A 13,410-nucleotide genomic window follows, 5' to 3' on the forward strand; every position below is an offset into this window, starting at 1 on the left:
TTACAATTAGAACGACAAAACAAACAAACACTAAACACTCACGGTTATATCACAGTCCTTCAACGGTTCTCTCGTAACCATAACAAAGGAGCAGTTAGCTCGGCCACGCTTTTGTACCTTCAGCCACGCCCCCTTGGTTAGCGAGTGCAATCGCTTTTCCTCCAATCCGTGATTGCCACATCGCCTCCCGTCTGGGCAATGACTTGGTGTACTGTCGCTCCGCCCCCTTCCTGGATGGCTGACTCCTGACTGACCCAGGAATGAACTGCCAAACCATTCAGACCAGGGCACACTGTTCCCTTTACACAGCGCCCTCACAGGTCGGGAGGGAGATTTATAACCAAGATTAATTCTTTCTCTGTCACAAGGCTCTAGACTAAATGATAGCAAATTCAAGATGCTGTGAAAGATGGATTAGGATGCCATGGATAGAATTTCAAGCTTGACTGTGTTTTTATATTTCTATCTATCAATGCCCAGTTTTATCTGCAAAGTGTCTAATGTTCTATAAACAGATGCATATTTCTGGAGTCAACCCAGCCGCCCCCTCGCACAGGCACATAAAATAATGAAATAAATGAAATAATGAACAACATCAGCACTTCCATCTTCATTCATTCATTTATATACATAACTGTGTTTTTTTTTTTTTTTTTTCGGTTCAACAGGAGGCCCAGAAGAAGGATGAGACTCTTTTGAAGTTTTCTGAAAAGTTGCAACATGTGCAGAGTGCAGCCAGGTAAAGCTTCTCATGTTCTTAAACAGCACACTGTGGCACTGCATACCAAATCTAAATCAGACAGGCTGGACCTGAGAATGACCTTTTTGTCTTTGCAACACACCCTGTAACAACCCAGCTGATTTGCCTACACGGAGTATTTATCTTAACATCTCTGTAAGGGCCAGTTTTACAGAAACCTGCAATATGTAAAGCATTATTTTGTATAAAAAGTCTGAAGGCTGTCTTTCCAATGCGTTTAGTGCATAAAAGCTGCAGCTTCCTGTTGTATATCAGTCCCAATGGACAAGGCAGTAGGTCTGATAGGCTTTGATAGAAAGCATATAAAGTAGGCGCTCAGCCTACACAAATATAATGAAGTTTCAAAAGGAATTGTGTTGGGCGTCTAATTGCCTGTGGTAATTAGAGGCTGTTATTATTTTCGAACAATCCTAGATCCCCCTCAGATTAATTTAAATGGCAGATGTTTATTATTTGACCAAGCTTTGTAATAGCTAATAGTTTCAATATAGTCTATCAATTGTGAAGTGAACTTTATCAATGCAATTGGGTGTCTTGTTTTAGTGAAGGTCATTTTTTATCCTTTCAGATTATCGGTGGACAATATTGAAGCTGAGCTCCATTCCCTGTCTGTTAGAACAAGATCCATAGAGACACAGATACAGCAAGACACGGAGCTCTTGCAGCAGCTGGAACAATTCATACAGGTCAGTACAGCCTGGTTTTTACCATCCACATCACCACTGTGTTGGTACTGTGTCTTACAGCATGTGCGTATGCTTATTGTTTTTGTTCATTAAAGTTGCAGAACCTATGTTCTTACTATAGGTTATTTATTGCATTTTATAAATCAGATAATAGGACTGTGTTTTTTTTCATGTAATAGGGAATACTTTTATTATTTTAAACATGGACAAATAGTGCAACACATAAATAAAAACAAATTGTCACCTTGAAATAAAAAAAGCTTAGAGCCAATGACGTTGCTCGCTGTAAGTTTCAAGATCACATTAATTGTACTGTTTTTCTGACTATAATCCCTTAATCTTACAGAAGCCCATACTATGCTTCTGTCTCAGAGGTTCCTATTGAACAACCAGTCCTTCACCATTATTTTGTTAGCTCCTGTTGCATGGCTTGTTGTAAACAAAACAGAATTTGCCCGGTCAGAGAGTTAGTTTTGCTAAGAGATGCGCAACTTCAGTTTTTCATGTTGAAGTAACCTGTTCCTCTGTGCTTTGTAATCTTCTTCTCCTCATGTTCGCTAAAGGTGTTGTTGTTGTTGTGTGTTTCCTTCGCCTGCAGAGCGCTGTGAGAGCCCTGGAAGACAAGGAGAAGCAGAGAGTGGAGCTGCGTAAGGAGGGAAATGTTCTGATTGATTTCTTCTGTGAAGATAAAGAGACCATGAAATTGGATGAGTGCTTCAGGATATTCCAGGACTTCTGCCTCAAATTCAATAAAGCTGTTAAGGTATTTGTTAAGCTGTTGGTATAAATACATGTGATACCATACAGTATCTCATTAAAGTTTTAAAGATGGTCATTTCATATGATTATCCAACATACAAAGGATCAGAGCCATGGTTTGTACATTCTATCCTTATTGTACCGTTACCTGTGTATCACTATATGTATAGTTACACGTAGTTGAAATACAAGTGAAAAATTAGCAGTATGTTGAACAAGACACTTTTTACACAATTAAGCAAACATATACTTCCTGTGTCACATAATTTAGCAATATATTAATAATAGGGCTGTCAATCGATTAACATTTTTGATTGGTTAATTTATGTGCATTAGTTGATTAATCTGTAGATTAATCTGTGCACATTTTTAATAAAGGTAACAATATATAGCGGCTGTCCGATATAGTAATACTAAAAAATCAATAGAATCTAAAAAAAAGAAAGCCCAGTGGAAATTTGGTCTTTTTAAAAGCATTTTTATTATAATTTTTATTTTAGTAAATGGAATACATTTTCACAGAACAGCCATTCTTTCAGGAAACTGTCAGTCACATACTTGAAAACACAAGACAGCTGAGCTGTGTTTCCAACATCGGTTGTTTAATCTACCATTACAGCTTCGTACTTGTCATCCTTCCTATACTCCTGCATCAAGCAGAAATTGAGGCACAGAAGAGATTAAGCCATTTGGAATCTTGTTAGAGGTACCCGAGAATACTGTGGCTATTGACAAGCGATTGCTTAACATGCTGTTGTAGTCAGAATCAAAGAAAGTAATTCCACATAATTACCTCTATTTGAGGAATTGGTGCCTTCATCGTGCCCTCTGAATGCCAGTTCTTGCTTGCCAAGGTAAACAACAGAATCCATCAAGCATTTAAGAACCTCACGATGATTTTTTTTGTACTTGCTCATTGGGATGTATTGTATCCCTACGCTTCTGCTCATCCAGTTTAACATCTATCCAGGTTTGTCCAACAGTTTTAAGTGTTACAGTGGCTTGCAAGAGACTTTGGGAATGCTCATGTTTTTGTGCTGACTTTGTTAGACATCCTAGATTGCTGTAGCCAGTGCTGTTCCATATCACCTTTTCTGTAATGAACAAAATACAGTTCTAGCAGTATATATTTTTTTAAATTGACAGCTACCAGTAAGCCGTGAATATCTTTCATAATTTGAATGTTGGAAGTGGCGAGTATATCCCTTCCCTTCCTGTGTCAGTTCAGGTATTTGTGGGGTATACCTCCATTTTTTCTGAGAACGTTCTTCTTGAAAATCGATTCGTAACTAAATCGACTACAATGTCTCCGTTGTCTGATGACATTTTTTTTTTAACTTGTAAAAGCAATATGAAATATGAAAAGTTCTCAATATAATTCTCAATAACAGTCTCTATAATAAGCAATATCGTGCGAAATTCAGCTTTTCTTACACTCTTACCCTAGCATATTTATGTCCCGCTCTAATGATTGGACAGCTGTAAAACCAGGGCAGATCTTTGACTTTCCCATTGGTTAAACTCCCAATTATGGCCCGCCTCTGCTCACTCGTGATTGGACACCTGCATAACAAGGGGCAGATCTTTGACTCTCCCATTGGTTTAAACCTACTAAAATCCTTCAACTGTTTATGTCACACTTACTTATGATTGGATTGCCGCCAAGAAAATGCAGATCTTCTATTGGTTGATTTTATTTTATATACAAAAATAAAATTCTGCAATCAACTCTTTAGTTGATTAATTGGTCAGATTAATCTGTTAATCAGAGCAGCACTAATTAATATTAACATTAACCCTGAAAAGATAAGTTATGGTAAGTTGCTGCCTTACTTTTACATGTGTTGATGTGGAAACCATTGTTAGGTTACAACCCTGCCGTACATGTTATGTGAAAAATGTCTGCATTCGGTTTCTTCTGTACCAGTACTTGTAATCCCTTACAAAAGTTTACCATGATATTTTTGCACAGTATTTTTGCAGTTTTCCAAAGCTTTTCCTATCATTATACAGTACTACGCATTTACCATAGTTTAACCTGGTTTGTTGTGTTTATTAATATGCTTTACCATACCTTTATTACACTTTTCAATGCTTTTACTATAGTAAACTTTTATAGGGGACAGGAGCCTTGCATGTTTGTTTCAAGGTTAATGCAAAAAATTAACTTGTAATGTTATTTTTTATGTCACAGATTACATATTTCGTCTAGTTTTGCAAAATGTGATCCAATAATCTAAAAAGATAGGGGTGTATTTCTGATGGGAGTTTTTCCCTCTGCAGGATAACTGGGATCGTGAGTTTAAGGAGCTGGCTCAGCAGAAGCGCCTGCGGGAGCTGGAGGAAAAGCGGCACTCGTGGGCAGCAGGGGATCGTGGCAGTAACTTCGGTCGGAGCAGCAGCGAGAGCGACGTGGAGATGCTGACCAAGGACGGCCTCCTCGACTTCCTGCAGCAGCCCCAGAGCCCACTCTCCCGCTTGTCCAGCGGCAGGCGCTCCCGGCACTCCCTGGTCGTGATGGCAGACAGGGAGCTCCGGAACATCTTGGAAGGCCCTGGAGGGGAGGACCCCAGCAAATTCAACAGCCTCCCCCGGGTGAACGGGGATCAGCCGAGGAAGAGCACTGCATGGATGGACTTTCAAAATGAGAACAGGGAATTTGACTTAAAAAAAAACATGCACTTAAATGGGGACCAAGCAGCCACGCTGTACAAAAACAAGGATGCTGGCCTTCAAACTTCTGCGCTCGCATCTAACGTGGATTCAAACTTTAACGTGGATGCCCATGTAAATAATAATCGCTCTGAAACCAGCGCATTGAACAGCAGCAACCAGGATAAAAATGCCTACCAAAAGTCACAGCTCACCAGTTATGGCCAAATTAATGTTACCGTGGAAAGGCACGCATTGATCACGGGACTCCAGACATTTGATTTTACCTCTCCATCAAATAATAATAATAATAATGTGTGCTTGGTGAACAAGGGAGATCTTGTTGTTACAGATTTAGAGATGGCAAATAATACATCGAAGACTCCCACTGTTTCAGATACAAGCGTTCCTCTGTCAAGTCTGAGCTCGCAAAGCACAACCAAATCTGATTCCAAAACGCAATCTTCCCAGTTTACAGCCTCTGCTTCTCCACCTCAAAAAGAGGAAGAGGAGGAGGACAACAGCACTGATGTTTCCTCAACAACATGCGATACCCCTTTGCCTTTAGATAGTTCTGCATCTAACAACAAGAAGACACTATTCTACATTGGGGATTGCACAGAGGCAGACTGTTCTGTAACATTTGACTACTCAGAAAGTTGTGATGCTCACACGACTTCAAATGAATCTGGCAATGTAGAAACCCAAACTCTGGATTCCCTCCAAGACAACAATAAAGAGCAGAGTGCAGATTCTTCAATCTTAGAATCAGGATCTATCAATGATGCACCAGTTTCTGTCCCTCACTCGGCCACCACAGAGGAGGGGGCATTGGATGGTGGTAAAACGGGAGAGACTACAAAACAAAAGAAACAAGAGAAAGGTAAGTCGGAAAGCAACAAGAAAACCACTTCTGTCAAAGAGAGTCCAGCTCCAAAAGGACCTAGTGCTCGCGTCAGTAGTTCTGGCAGAGCCGTAAGGACACTAATGTCTTCAGAAAACCAGAATATGCGTAAAGTGGTGCCAATTTCCAGACTGAGCAGGTCAGCCAGCATGGCAAAGAAGACAGAGAGAGACCCAGTGAGGGACAGCAGCAGTGCTGAAATGAAGCGCCCCCAGCGGGAACACAGCACTGTGGGGAACAAAAATGACCAGACCGCCAGGACTCCTCGGCACTCCAGCCTTCCTGCAGAGGAACCCAAGTTGCACAGAGGTACTCCGGGCCAGGCCAGTTCCCGTTGGGCCAGAGATCCAATGACACGCAAAAACTCTGTCAGAAAACCTGGTGCCAAACCAGTACGGAACATACCCAAACCAGAAGAAAAGATGTGCCGGTCCACCATGAGGGAATTGGCCCAGGCCCAGACTGCATCAGAGGCAGGAAAACCTCAGACTCCGACTTCTACCAGCAAGGCCTCTGGGGCCGCTCCCAGCTTCGCAAGAAACACCGTGGCCTCTTCCTCCAGAAAGATGAAAAAGGACATGGCATCAAGCTCGAACCCTTCCACACCTTCCAGAAGCGCCACACTCACCAGAAATGGGCCTCAGAGACAGTCCCTACACAAAACTACGCCAATACGTAGCCCACAAACTCCAAAGGACGATGAAAATTCACCGAGAAGGGTGGCGAGCATGAGAGTAACCAACAGGACACAGCAGCGTAGCGAGACACCGCCTCCCAAAAGGGAGCCCTCACGCAAAGGAAGCAGCGTTTCTGATAAGTCACTGGTTCAAATAAAAGACTCGAGCAGAGTGCCCACAGGCAAGATACTGAGCCCCACCTGGAAGTAAAATGTGTAAAATTAAACTTGGTGTTAAAATATATACATATACATGTAGAGATGGTTTTTTGTGTTATTATTATTTAATTTACAGCTTCATGTCATAATATTGTACAGTTGTTGTTTTTTTTAACCATGGCCTTAAAAAGAGGTGGCATTAACACGCTTCTTGTGATGTCTGATGACCACATGATCTGTATAGCTTTTTGTAAATACACTGTAATGATCGTTAATCCATGGTAAATTGTGTTGAATGTTGTGAGTCCAGCTGTGGTTCAGCTGCATGAACTACTAAAGCTCAAGAATGTGGATTATAACCACTCTGCTATTAAGTAACTTTTTTCAGATGTGAATGTGGAGTTGTGCATTATATCTGACATATTTTAACTATTTTTGCTGATTGCCCATTTTACCCAAATGTTTGCAAGTGGACATGAAATATGCCTTTTCAATCTGCTTAATTGTTTTTTTTCTGTTCTCATTGAAGTGTAAATGTTACTGGAAATATAACAATAATGCTGCTGATTTGCTCTGTACCAACTTATTTCATGAATGCATGCAAGATAGGAGTTGTTTTAAACCTTAATTGATGCTGCTGTGTTGCCGGTACTGTGTGTTCAAGTGACTTTTTTCTGTTCTGAAGTGCCCCCTGGTTTCAGCTGTAATAATGAATACCTTACAAAGCCATTTTGACCTTCAATGGCATGACACTCTTTCAGAAATTTTAGAGGTAACTTCCAAAACCATCTCCACAATACACAAATGTCAGTAAATCAAAATGTTTTTGAAATGTATGTAAAATGTAATAAGTTTATGAAAGAACTGCAAACATTAAATGCCAGTCTGAATGAAATATATTAAGGTTTTTCTTGGCGTACTTGGTCAAACACATGACAATTTGTCCCTGTGGAGTTCACACAAACTGTTTTAAAAAGAATTCAAAAATCATGACCAAAGGAGATGTATACTATATATGTGCAGTTTTTTGGGGGTCAGTTTAGCTTTACTACTAGAGGCATTTGCATTAATTCAGAGCAGATGGCTGGCAGTTTAAAAGAGTTGTTGATACTCACCTACTAACTGACCCATTCTCCAGTTATGTCCCGTATACTTAAAGTTCATTAACTTTCACTTTGATGCCCACTAATGACTAATGCTCTTCATGAAACTTGTAAAAGCGAGTGAAAGGCAAGGTCGATTTGAAAGAAATGCGGATTGTACTGGCTGTGGAGTATTAAGGTTAAGATTCACAAGGCTAACATGATAATAAAACATAGTTCCCGGCAAGTACCTTTTTGTGTGAAGTGTTAAGGAAATCTAAGTTAGCATTGCTGAACATTTGCTCTGTTTCCCAGGGGAAAAATTTAATGGAGTCCCTAATTCTTATACCTACATAATGAGTTACTACATGCAGACTAACATATTTTAAATTTTGTAACGTCTTCATTTGTCCAATGTTAAAGAGTAAGTAGCGAGGTTCCGAAAAATATAGCGTTACACATCCCCAAGTGGTGCTACAACTGTTTTAAATAACGTAGCTGTGATTTTTCTTTTCATTGTTAACATCCTGATAATGTTTTACACACAACTTTAAAGTCTGTTTTAAAGCTGTATTCAAAATGTCTGCTCTAGTGCACTGGGGTTTGAGATCTATCCTCTAACTCACTGCAAGCGATTAAAAAACAAGTAACAAGTTCTCTGGCTTTTCTGTTCTGCACCACATTATGGATCGTTATTGCTCTGTTACCTGTTTGACAATGTGAGCAATAATCCTTACACTATCAGTGCACTAGAGCGGACATTTTGAAAAGAGCTTTGAAACAGACTTTAAAGTTATAAAAAGTTGTCTTGATGTTAACAATGAAAAGAAAAATTACAGGTACGTTATTTAAACAGATGTAGCAACATGTGGGGACGTGTAACACTATATTTTTTCGGAACCCCACTACTTACTCTTTAATCTTTCATATAAATTGAAATATTGACAGACCAGAAACTGCTTAAAAATGTCCAATACTATGGAAGACTATTGTTTAATCTACTCTTTACAGCACAACAGTGCCATATATTTTTTTTTTTATATGAATCCAGTATTGTATTTTATGGCAGGCCAAATTATCATTTAGACATATCTCAAATTAAATATTTTGAGACATCTGGAAACCATTTAGAGCTATCTGAAAATTATTTCCAGATATCTTTAAATTGAGTTTTAAATGAGATATGTAAAATGCATTTCCAGATAACTAAATCGGAATAAGATATCTGGTGCTCCACCGAACCACAGTCAGAGCCATATTGTCCAAATGGAGAAAGTTTGGGACAGTAGTGAATCTTCCCAGGAGTGGCTGTCCTGCCAAAATCTCTCCAAGAGCAAGGTGTAAAATCGTCCAGAAAGTCACAAAGAACCCTAGAACAACATCCAGGGATCTGCAGGCATCTCTCGCCTCGGTTAAGGTCAGTGATCATGACTCCACCATCAGAAAGATACTGGGCAAAAATGGGATTCATGGCAGAGTAGCAAGGCGGAAACCATTGCTCACTAAGAAGAACATGATTGCTCATCTCAAGTTTTCCAAAAAGCACCTGGATGATCCTCAAGAGTTCTGGAACAATGTTCTAAGGACAGATGAGTCAAAAGTGGAACTTTTTGGCCGACATGGGCCCCATTATGTCTGGCGAAAACCAAACACTGCATTCCACAGTAAGAACCTCATACCAACGGGCAAGCATGGTGGTGGTAGTGTCATGGTTTGGGGATGCTTTGCTGCATCAGGACCTGGACGCCTTGCCATCATTGAAGGAACCATGAATTCTGCTCTGTATCAGAGAATTCTACAGGAGAATGTCAGGCCATCCGTCCGTGAGCTGAAGCTGAATCGCAGCTGGGTCATGCAGCAAGACAATGATCTGAAACACACAAGCAAGTCTACATCAGAATGGTTGAAGAACAAGAAATTTAAAGTTTTGGAATGGCCTAGTCAAAGTCCAGACCTAAACCCCATTGAGATGTTGTGGCAGGACCTGAAACGAGTAGTTCATGCTCGAAAACCCACAAATGTGACTGAGTTGAAGCAGTTCTGCATGGAGGAGTGGGCCAAAATTCCTCCATGGCGCTGTGAGAGACTAATCAATAACTACAGGAAGCGTTTGGTTGCAGTTATTGCTGCCAAAGGTGGCGTAACCAGTTATTGAGTCTAAGGGGGCGATTACTTTTTCACACGGGGGCATTGGGTGTTGCATAACTTTCTTTAATTAATAAATAAATGAAATATGTATCAATTGTTTGTGTTATTTGTTCACTCAGGGTCCCTTTTATCTAATATTAGGTTTTGGTTGAAGATCTGATAACATTCAGTGTCAAAAATATGCAAAAATGCAGAAAATCAGACGGGGCAAATACTTTTTCAAGGCACTGTAGATGAGCCGTACATTTTCCCTCTAGTCTAGACTATAACGTACAATAGTACTGTATCAAATTAGTGGGTTAAAATATATACAGGTTACTTCATAAATAACTCATCATTATAAAAACATTATTACAGAACATAGCTTTATCATACCTATTTGGATAATAAGTGGCCTCCCCGTTCTTTGGACTTGACATCCTAGCATTACGCCAGAAACTACAGGAATTGCATGATAAAATACATGCTTGAAATTGTGCTAGCTAACTGAATACAAAAATACACAGTGCCAGGCCAATGGCAGAGTTGTTTATATATATATAAGATGTTTTTTATGAATAACCCTGTAGTGGAATCTAGAAAAAATAAATAAAGAGGATAGCTTTCCTTTACAACACATGAAACATTATTGACAGTTGGGTTATTTATTAAATGTTGTGCATTGACTTTTCACTGTCTTTATGTAGTTGCATGTAGAATATTAATACACAGAATATGTGCTCAGTTCTTTTTTAGTCTTTAAAATGGGATATCAGTTAAAGCAGGCAAGATGTGGAAAACCAGCAAACATATACACCCTTCAACAAGTCTAAATATTCCAGTAGAAGGAAGATGAATCATTCTACGAGGAAGAGACAGTCTAATCTACTCAACCTGTTGAAATTAAAAGATTACAAGTTTACATATCCCACTGGCATCCATTTTATATCCTCTGTGTTTTAGATTTCTACAATGTATCCTTTGTCTGAGAAACTATTAGGCAAATATACAACAATACCAAATGATTTCTAGACGAGTATCTTGTTTTTTTGATAAGTGAGAAACAGTACCTTTCAACACCTTCTTAAAATAAGAGCAATGAGAAAAACTGCATAACTTAAATGTCACTGTGTTTTATGCCTTTACATTAAAGCCTGCCGATAATTCATTGTTTCATTGTTTTGATTAAAGTGGTTAATTAAGAACAGGCTTAATTACATACAGAAACACATAAATGATATATCCAATAGAATTTTCAATAATAGGGTGTGTTGTGAATTTTGATTTATAATTAAGGTGACCAGATTTTTAAATCCTTAAACTGGAACAGTATGGAAATATTGTGAATAACTTCCAACTTCCAAGCTAGGGGGAAGATCTCGGGTTTTTATTTTCACTTTGGCAATGTTTGATCTAATATCATATTGAAAGTGAATGCAGAGACTCATGGACTCAGAGATGTGTAATGTAATTTCTACACAACAGGTAGTCATTATATTACACAGCAGCAATTCAATAATATCAAATTCTCAGATTCTATTTTATTGCTGATTACTGCTGCAAATCTAGTCCCTTTTCTGCTGAACAACTGCTTCTCTCTTTTATTTCCACTTTCCACCTCGCTCAATCTCTATCTCTGTGCTATCTTCCAGTGTCCAGTCTGCAAACCTGGCCCTTCCTGTATGAAAACATTGCATATCTCAATATTTCTATTTATTAAACAGTTACTTCATAGAATCTATTTTTTTCAAAGTATTGAATTTCTTACCATTTAATATGACATGGTATTTGCTCTGTATATGTTTTCTATTGCAGTTTTTGATTGGATCATTGTTTTTCTTCTATTAAACTTGCTTCTATTAAGCTGTGATAAAGTAAAATACTTACAAAATACTTTATAGAGCTTTCACACCTATGCAACAGATAGCATTAATCTTAAATGAGTACTCCATTGTCTCTATTTTCTTCTTAAGATTTGGAAGATAATAAAAATACGGGGTCACCAAATTAAAAATAGATGCCTTACATATTTTTTACAGAAAGGTCAAATGAAACGAGGACGTGGTTCTTTTTTTGTATTTGTTTTAAACTATTTTAATCATATACAGGACTCAACTATCAATGCAAATATTTTTTTAAATAAATTAAATTGGCACCAGGAGACCTGAAACTATTGTATTTCATTATTGCTAAAAACAACATAACATGTATACATAAAGAAATAGAAAAATGTTCTGAAACTTGTAAAATATGAATTTCACAAATGTTAAAATAACTAGTTCATAAATTATTTTGTATTATTCACGAACAGACGTTTCTTAGAAAGTACCTGTGATGAACTGAAAGTGAATATAGACTTATTTCAATAGAAAATATGTTTCCAAATACTTTTGTCACATTGTAAAACTCCCCCTATTATTGTGATGGGCTATTTTAATGCACAAAGTGTTCAAACCACGACACGCTTCAGTGCAATGCATTGTAAACATGTCAAGGTAATGTGACACGACAGTGTTCATTTCCGCAATTGCCGCACACATGAAGCGTTTGCAAGCAGATATAGAAATATCATGGATGAAGAGAATAATTCCAACACAATACAGTTGTACCTGTATGAGTTGTTATTGTTAGACTACAGTAGTCTAACCTCTTCACACAGCCAGAGTGATGATTCAGACGAGGATAGCCACGTTAGTTTTAGCAGCAGTCAGTGGATAAACCCGCCCACAATTCTCTGTGATTGGTTGCACATGTGAACGTTGACTGCTCAGTAATTCTTCAGATTTCCATGCGCTGTACAGCCGCTTTTTTAATTGCTGAGCTCTCTATACCAGAGCTGCCGATAGGCCCCTTCCTGGGATGATGCACTCGGTCCCGCCCACCGAGGGATTAAAACCATCATCCTGAGGAAGTAATTTCTCTTTTTCCTTCTCAAGACGGTACGGTAAGACCTCTGTGTTGAGCTGAGCGTGTTGATAGAAAAGAGCTTCTCGAGTCGAATCGAGTCGATTGTATTTCCCTTGCATTCGTGCTGAAAGCTGGCTCGCCGCTTTCACGGAATCAACGACGACCACCAATGAACATTATGTATGGGATATGCCTGCCCATTGGGTAGGTATCGCTGAGCTCTCTATACCAGAGCTGCCGATTGGACCCTCCCTGGGATAACATACTTGGTCCCGCCCACCGCGGATTGGAGAAGCGGTTGCCACATCATTTCCCTTCCGGGTCAATGAGTTAGTGTTCCGAAGATCTGTCTCTTTTCTACATTCTTGCTCTTATTGTATTACTTGTATTGTAACACTTGAATGTATTTGCTTGCGATTGTAAGTCGCCCTGGATAAGGGCGTCTGCTAAGAAATAAATAATAATAATAATAATAATAATAATACATGACCGACTTCCTTTTGATCCTCAGAACTAAGTGTCAGGCCACAGCACAGGTCGGGAGGGAGATTTACCACCAAGAATCATTGTCTTTCTGTCACATGTGACCATTGGTCTAAAGCGACTTGAACATTGGCTGCCTGGTCACTGACAAACACAATATTGTTGGATAGTAGTTTTCTCATTGTGTGTGTGAGTGTTCTGTGATTGGTTGTTTA

At 38.9% G+C, this 13,410-nt stretch overlaps 1 protein-coding gene across 5 annotated transcripts in view; it reads left to right on the forward strand.

Moving 5' to 3' along the window:
* The window catches only part of LOC117409498 (FH2 domain-containing protein 1-like), a 54,434-nt gene extending 45,960 nt beyond the window's left edge, over positions 1-8,474 (forward strand). For all 5 annotated transcript variants that reach the window (XM_034015650.3, XM_034015653.3, XM_034015652.3 and 2 more), the window contains 4 exons: positions 669-739; positions 1,329-1,446; positions 2,045-2,209; positions 4,489-8,474. In XM_034015650.3, the coding sequence (XP_033871541.3) occupies positions 669-739; positions 1,329-1,446; positions 2,045-2,209; positions 4,489-6,648 (2,514 nt within the window). In that variant the 3' untranslated portion in view covers positions 6,649-8,474. The remainder of the gene's footprint in view (positions 1-668; positions 740-1,328; positions 1,447-2,044; positions 2,210-4,488) is intronic.
* Positions 8,475-13,410: the final 4,936 nt, after the last annotated feature.

This window comes from Acipenser ruthenus, chromosome 2 (genome assembly GCF_902713425.1).
Source record: "Acipenser ruthenus chromosome 2, fAciRut3.2 maternal haplotype, whole genome shotgun sequence".
Taxonomy (NCBI): Eukaryota; Metazoa; Chordata; class Actinopteri; order Acipenseriformes; family Acipenseridae; genus Acipenser; species Acipenser ruthenus.